Raw genomic sequence first — 8679 nt, forward strand, 5'->3', positions numbered from 1 at the left:
GCTAGCCATACTAATTTGTATTCCGTAAGAATGATATGTAACATTACCTGCTGGAGTGTCTAGTACAGTAAGATTGTCAACACAGTAGGTGTCGGTAGCTTTTTGCTGGCTACTTTGATAGCTGCTGTAATGTTATTCCATGACATGTCTTACAATGTTGTTGTACTGGCTAGCGATAGGAAACAAATCCACACCAGACATTATGTAGTTATTACATTCAATAACATCAAATTTGTGATGACGCAAAAGAAAAAATCATCTTCAGGGAATAGAAATATTGTCACGACACCTGCAAACCATATGGTTATGTCCCATGCTATCTACCGTCTTGGACATGTGACTGTCGTAATTTATTAGCAGTTTTGATGCAAATCCTGCTTTGTACTGACACTCGTTTACGAAGCAGTCCGAGGCAAAGCGGTTAGCACAAACATACAAATTTGGACTAAGTTAACTGTGGTTGACTATTGTCAAAAATACATACATACACAACCACTCTTTCTTTTTATCTTGCGATGATGGGAGGGAATGTAGAGATTTGTGTTCAGCCTTGCAGCCAACAATGGGACAATTAGCGTGCTTTGCTCTTGCTTTTGACATCTTCTAAGCTGTAGTAGAGAATTCTACCCCCGAATCCACCGGAGCAGACAGACAAAGCGGAAGTTCACTGTCAGGAACTGAAAGTCACGTCTTGCTTCTCACTGGAGGAGAGTACGTACCCCCGGCCTGTCGCTGCTTGCGATTGGTGGACCGTAGCAGAACCTACTGGGTTGCCAGACCCAGGTGCCAGATCTGATATCAGTTTATCGTGAATATCTCCGAAACCTCGTGACAGAACTCACATTTTTATGTATGTCTATGTAACGTAAAAACTGTAGCCGAAGAAAGTTGGAAAAAAATGTCCGGAAGAAGAAAAACAGAAAAAGACGATGGTAATAGTGTGCTTTGCCCACAGCAAGCACATCCGAATGAAAACAATAATTATCCAGTGTATAATATGGGTACCAGCTGGTCTAAAAAAGGTAGATTAGATAGTTATGTTGTATGAAGAACGTATATAATAGAATTGTGCCTATACAGCAACACGTGTGTGTGTGTGTGTGTACATTATGAAAACAACTATGGCATGTTATTCACTTGAATATTAATATGGCTTAATTTATAGCTCTCACATCCTCAGAGTGCACTGGAACAGAAGCAGAATATCTCTTCATATAAATTCCCTCTCTTTCTTCTCTCTCCTCCCTTGTGTCCTTGTCAGTTGCCCATCAAACCACACTCTGAATAAATCAGAAAATAGACAAAGTTTGTATTCTGGCAAAATTTAAGCAGACTGTGGATGACTTGACAAAGTTAAGTGTCCTTGTGTTTTCACAAAACTCAATGACAATCAAGGTCTTTCTTTTTCTGTTTTAGCTTCCTAAAAAAAGTAACAAACAAGACTTTACTGCTTTACTGAGTTGTACACCAAGTTGTTATTGAGTTGAATATACAGTACAACATGATTGATTTGAGGGAATGATTAAGTATTGAACTTATTACCTCCACCAACAGAGTTGGACGGGGGTTATGTTTTCGCCCTGTTCAGTCTGTCTGTCTGTTAGCAGGATAACTCCAGAAGTAGGGGTGTAACCATAAATTGTGGGATGAAATTTTGCGATCCAAAAGCTTGATAGGCATCGTGGAGGTGAAAAATGGTTTGCGATATCAAGTAAAGCTTATCAATTAGCTGCACCACCAAAATGTAGACTACTCTTTGTTTTCATTTACATACTTTAAACGCCAGAGGGTGGAATCAGTAATCAGATCCTAGTTTGCCTGACTGGCGTTATGACGTCATTGACACCGACGTTCACTCGAGACCCGGATGAGCCAGGTGTGTAGCGTGCAACAGGAAAATTGAAAGCGATGAAATCGAAATACACTCATTACGTTACGTAACATTATCATCGTTATTTTGAAAGAGACAGAGGTAAGTGTTGTGAGACATTCTCAAATTTTCTATGCAGTCTGTTTCCTCAACATTGCGATTGTTCCTACCAGTTCTGCGGTCTCGGCCCGGCCCAAATGTTGCGGTTGAAAGTATCAAGTCCATGCGGTCGAAAAAGGGAACATGACGCCAATGTCAGTGGCGGTTTATTAAGATCTTATGGATAAATTGACGTCTCTGGTTACTGGTGTTACTGGTGTATAAACTGAAAACACAGGCAATGGTAGCCACCATATTGGTCTGAAGTAAACGTTACTATGGTTACAGACATTATTTACAACCATCGCAAGGTCGGAGGAATGGAGTGACTCCTGTTACCCGTACAGACACAGTGGTAATTTTACTCCGCTCTGCTCCAGTGTGAACCAGATATATGCAAATTCACTCTCATTCATAAATTCGGTTGTCACTGAACATATTTGTTGTTTTAATTTAAGTTTAATTTTTGTGGCCTGCCTGTCCAACTAAGGTGTTTGGAGAACCATGTTCAGACATTTGCACTTAATTGTAGAGAGGACATCCTTGTTTAGACATTTTATTTTAATTTACAATTTATTTCATTTAGACAAGCATCTGCTGTTAAAAGCTGATTTATTTTATTCAACAGATTCAATTATTTGCTCTTTGCACTGAAAAATATATAATAAAGAAAGAAACCATTATAAAAGAAACTGTAGGAATAGGTTAAACTTCAAGTTGAAAATTTGTTTGTTTTGACATTTTATGTCTAAGCCATAAGGAAAGAATCTTCTACAGTCATAATTTGTTTCCATTTAAACTTTGTTAAAAATATCGTCATTGTATCGAACCGTGAAGCCTATACCGTGTATTGTACCGAACCGTGAGCTGAGTGTATCGTTACACCCCTATCCAGAAGTTATCCAGGGGCTTGCATGAAACTTTGTGGAAATGTTGGTCATGGGGCAAAGGCCCATTACTTATTCCACGCATGCAAGGCATGCATACGCAAATGAAATTACTCCGCCTACGCAAGCTGTCTGCTTACATAGCAAACAGGGGGAATCTGATGCTGGAGCGGGGTATTTAAAAATGGCTACCATAGAGGAATGTGTGCATTTATACATTATCCATCACTGCAAAAAGAGGGCAATGAAAAGAAGATGGTACGTGCGTTCTTTAAATAGGTCAACAATGCAAGATGGAGAATATTATTCTCTCGTTTTGCCAATGCACCAGTTAGATGAAGAGCGACATTTCCAATATTTTCGGACATCAGCATCCAGATTTGACAACCTCCTTCACCGTATTGCGGCTCTCATTAGCCATGACAATACACACTGCTGTCTAGTGGATGCTTCTCAGAGGCTGGCTGTCACACTGTGGTACTTGGCGAAAGGGATCAATCAACAGGCACTGGCGGCTAGTTACAAGTTGGGTGTTGGCCATTTGTAGTGCACTGGAGTCAGAGTCTGACGCTTTTCCATCAGAGGCACAATGGAAGATAATCTCCCAAGATTTTTGGGGACTTTGGAACTTGGGCGTGAGAGTGATGGAGGAAGTATTTTCCAGAAGCGCCTTTGGTTCCCAGCTCACTGATAGCCAACTCCCCCTTACAGCTCCTGGTATCCTGCCAGGCAGTCAGACTCCGAGCCCCTACGTGTTCCTGGGATGAGGCTTTCTCTTTGAAGATCAACCTCATAAGGCCATATCCAGGTGAGTGGTGTGCCTGTTGGACTATTTGCCCATTATTCGTTTTTATTTAGAACAGAAGTTCCACCAATTCTCACAATTTGTTTCAGAATCAATGCATTTTTGTAGCATGGCAGTTACAGGCCTTAATGCATTTGTATTATTTGCATGGCTATTGTACTTTGCAGTTAACCTAATTCGAACTCAGTGTCAGATCTGGTTACAGCTGCATTATTGAAAAGTACAGCAGACTATTTGATTGTGATTTTTGAAACGATTTTAGAATGTTGGGTAGTAAAAGCATATATTTTGAATGAACTGTTGTGACTGTGAATACAGACCATAAATGAAAATTGAGTGCTGTATACAGCCCAGTCAGAGTTTCCGTTATCCGGTAATTACCGTTTTTTTACCGGGAAAATCTGTTGAAGTCCGACATATTTAAATCTCTCCGGTCATAATGTCCGGTGAAAATAATTCCCTCTAAGCACAATTTGAATTGTATTAAAATAGGCTAAAATTAAATTTCCACATATCCTTCTATTAAAAAAATGACGGGGATCTGTCTCTCTCTTACAGTGGCACCTATAGTCGCAGGCCTTTTGGATTTCGTGGCCACAATCTTCGCTTACATAGGCACCTTCTAGACTGGAGAGCCGCAGCTGCGGGTCTGCCATAAGCGAAATATCTTCCTCCTCATCTTCATCGTTTTCCCGCGGATGAAACAATAATTTTGATTAGACAATAAAGTGAACGATGGTCAACCTGTTACTATGCAGATGTTCATTCATAATTTAAAGGGACACATAGTAAGGGGAGAGAGGGACGGGGAGAAGTGTTGCCAGGTTCTTAGTGACAAAACCCTCGCAGTGCCAATTAAACCCAACCCATAAACAGCCCAATGATCAACGAAACTAGTCCAAAATAACAAATCAATAACAAAACTCCACAATACAACCCTGACAAACTTTATAAACAGCGTTTTAAGTCCTACAGCATTTATAACATTTCCAAGTACATTAAAAACCAAGAACCTGGCAACATGAGGAATGCAAGCTTTGTTGACAAACTAAGCTAGTAGTTCTGCTTGTCACCCTACCTTTATGAGCTTCAAAACTATATTTAGCGTTTGAATTTCACAATAATCTTTACACAGAATGAAAGCCAAGGCTTTATTTTATTAAAATCTGATGAAACCTCAAAACAGCCAAAAAACGTAATTTACGACGTAAATCGTAATTTTAGACGTAATTTACACTAGGCCTAATTGGTGGTAGGTAGTGGTGGTACCCAATCATGGAGATATCATGCACGCTATTGACTTGCGCACTAAGCTATGTGTATGTTTATCATCTGGCAATTTGCTTATTCAGCACCATGGAGAGTGGCACGAAAACAGACACTGTCTGCCAAAAACAGTGATTAGCCCACAGCCCGAGGGTTGGTAGTAATAATCATGTCACTGATCAGGAATGTTTTATAGTACATGGTACTACAATGTAATATAATTTTATTGTGTTTAAAGGTACAAACCTCTCCATCGAAAACAGGATATACAACTACCCGCAGGCCAGAGCACGGAGAGTTGTTGAAAATGGATTTGGCATCATGGCCTCGCGTTTCCGCATCTTGAGCCGGCCCATTGACTGCTCTCCTGAAAAGGTGGTGATGATTGTCAAAGCGTGTGTGTAACCCAGGTCACTAATGAGTAAAATGTAAACAGTGTAAGAGGGCAGAGGCTTGTAACTCTCGCGGTGGAATCTTGCGGTGCAACTGGCAGCCAATCAGAGTGGCCTCTGTGTTACATACCGGCAGTAGGTGCTACGCATTAGTTGAATTGGATTGCATTAGGTGAATGGTGCTACCGCAGGGAGAAGAGCTGCTGCAGATGTCCACCAAGCCGACGTTATCCATGAAAACCTGTTGAATGAAAGTTCCGAATGCCCGAATTGGCCAGGTTTTTCTTGAATATGGAGCAACTTTGATGGCGAGCTATTCCAACCATGAGACCAGGAGCCTAATCCTCAAGGAACAAGAATCAAGCTCATCAGCAATCATCATTTTCCTGCCAGGGCGGTAGGATATACTGCAGCCAGAGACTCGCACCATTCATCCCTATCCCCAATTCACTAACACACACTCTGTCCAGCACACTCCCATTCCCTTCAGACTTTGACTTAATCCCTAATTGACTAGATGGACAAACTCCTTGGACTGCCTTCCTTGTGCTGGAGAACGAACTAAGAACCACTAATAATTGTGAATTGTGTGGGGTAGTGAAGGGGATATTTCCATCTTCATTCATACTGATTCCTCAGTGTTTTGTTTGGTTGTTTGTTTAATGGTTGTTTGTTTGTTGTTTAATCAATGTTTTATCCAAATGATTATTGTGATGGGTGAGTGGAAAGAAATTTATATTGATACTTAAACTGTCTCACTATTTACTGGATATTGGATCCAATTCACCTAGTTAAATGGTGAGGTGCACCTAACCTTAAAAGATTTTTGTATGGCCATAGTCGATGTTTGTTATGCTTTATTTTTCTATTTTTCCTTTTCCCTTTTCTATGCAGTTACAGTCTCCTGAGTCTTCCTTGAATGTTGTCATCAGTGTAATTGCTCCTCCTTATTTTGTATCCAGAATCTTCTGATCATTCTAGTCCACATGATGTTTAGCTACCATACTCGCTGCAAATACATACAGTTGCGGTGTGCTACATGTGTGTACATAATTTCTTGTGCAACACAAGAGTCCTGCAGGTATATACCAAGTGCTCTGGTGGGCACCGTCACCTCATCAGGATAGGTCCTACCAGGAGAATGGAGGCATGTCTGGGAGCAGTTTGAAGGACTTTTTCTTGACGGAGTCTGGCATACTTCCATATCAAGAACGAGTTGCCCAGCGAGACACTGTGCAGTAATCATAATGAAGTTTGATGTGAGCCAATGATTAGCCCATTTTGCTTTCCCTCTGATGTGATCACTGTTACGTTTATTGATGTCACATGATAGCTTTACTTATGAGATACTGATATTGTGTTATGAGTACTACAGTTTTGTGCACCAGGAGCGAAACCTCCTGACAGAATAAAAACGTTTTTGGGTTTGTAAACAATGTCACATAGATTTTTGTTAATCATTTAAAGTCATAGAATCAATATGAATCAGATTTACATATATCAAAGTATATAAATCATGTTTCATCATTCACCTGGCCTTTTTACTCTACATAAACATAGGTTACACAACTTACAACACATCATTGCTTTATAAACATTGTCGGAATTACTTAAATTACTCTGCTTTTTGTCTGCATGCTAGCCAGGAACAATTGTGATGAACCTCTAACCTACATGGCAAAAACAATAAAAAATTCCAAACATTTTCTTTTATCAGTAAAAATCACACACTAAGTGATTCTCGTCAATATAAAAATAAAATGATACAGGATTCGAACCGCTGTCTCAAAAGTGTAACACAAATCCTTTTATACACACATCTATATTTACAAAAGACACAAAGACATTTTAACATAACTTATTACAAATATAACAAATCAAAATACAACATACAATCAAACTAACTCATAGAAAATTGACACAAATCAAAATACAACATAAGATTAACCTCACTCATACAGACATGACACAAAAATTAAAGAACTCTAAAAACTAAAAACAGAGACATCCATTCATACATACATTTAAAACAGAAAAACCATACCATTGTTGACACTGACAATTAATCAACACTAACAAAACAACATCAATGCCTAATAAACAAAACAAAAAATACAGTCTCTATTTCACCAATTCCAAACTAATTCTTTATTCTCATTTAACGTAATTAAAGTGTTCCCCTTCAAAAATAAATCAAATTTATGAACCCCGAAAATAAACCTATTTCTAACATCTTTCTTCATTGCACATTTGAATATATTCCACACATTAACAACCCTCTTCTCAAAATGGGCAATGTTCCTTCGTAAACTTATTGCTAACCTTGTGTGACTTAATATATAATTACATAGATTTATATTCTTCACACAATTCTCTTTGAGCACACCAAAATACAAAAGAGCACTCCATGACTCATCAGCATTCAAAACAAAATCCAAACACCTCAATAATAAATCATATCATATAATAAATCAATAATACAAAAAAGTCATACAAACCTATACAATTAACAAACAGATGCCTCAGATCTTCAGGTTCCCATTTACATATATCGCAACATCTTTCAATCGTCCTGTCAATTTGGTGTAAAACTATATTCGTGTATATTTTATTGTGTCTAATCCTGAAATCATTATCCTCACATTCAATGCTATTTTCTTTTATTCTCCATTTTTTCCACACTTTTTCCTGATCAAAGTCAGGCATAGTCCTCTCCCAAAATTTCAGGGAAGCTGGTGGCTGCCGCTCCCTGGATACAAACCATTTATACATTTCTTGAGTTTTTAAGACACTCATACATTTCCATTCTCCATTTTTAAATACTTTTAACTCTGGTAACTCCACTATGTTTTCTACTATCTGCATTTCAATTTCAATTATACTTTATACTTTGTGAGTGTCCCATTGCCTCGGGACACTCTCTTGAATTTTCTCCATATAATTAGTTATTGTCCTCCTAGGCATCACATCATTATTATCCTTACCGTGTCATACATTGCAATTGCCGGCAAAAAATCAGGCACAACTTCATACTTGATATCCATCATACAATTTCCATTGACTCCAAAATAACAGTATACCAAACATTAACTCCAAAGTATCTCTTACAAATCTTACCAGGGTTTCAAAGGATTGTTGGCCCTTGAGGCAATGCTCCTGTTCGAATTCCTCCATTGTCTCCAGCTTCTGGATGTGGGTGGCTGAATGGGGTGGCTCACTTCTTCCCACTCTCCTGAAAAGCAAATTCTGAAAGCAAATAGACCCTCTTATGTGCTTGCATTCATCTTTCTGTCCCTCAGACCTCTCAGACTTCACTTTAACTCTCTAGCCCTCATCCCTCTTTCAAGCCAGCTAGCAATT

The 8679-nt window shown here is 38.9% G+C and overlaps 1 protein-coding gene across 1 annotated transcript in view; it reads left to right on the plus strand.

Annotated features, from left to right (window-relative positions):
• Positions 1 to 5332, plus strand: part of LOC144543012 (uncharacterized) — an 86924-nt gene extending 81592 nt beyond the window's left edge. The window contains exon 6 of the mRNA XM_078290979.1: positions 5166 to 5332. Within this exon, the coding sequence (XP_078147105.1) occupies positions 5166 to 5332 (167 nt within the window). The remainder of the gene's footprint in view (positions 1 to 5165) is intronic.
• The last annotated feature ends 3347 nt before the right edge of the window (positions 5333 to 8679 follow it).

This window comes from Centroberyx gerrardi, chromosome 21, assembly GCF_048128805.1.
Source record: "Centroberyx gerrardi isolate f3 chromosome 21, fCenGer3.hap1.cur.20231027, whole genome shotgun sequence".
NCBI classification, from domain to species: domain Eukaryota; kingdom Metazoa; phylum Chordata; class Actinopteri; order Beryciformes; family Berycidae; genus Centroberyx; species Centroberyx gerrardi.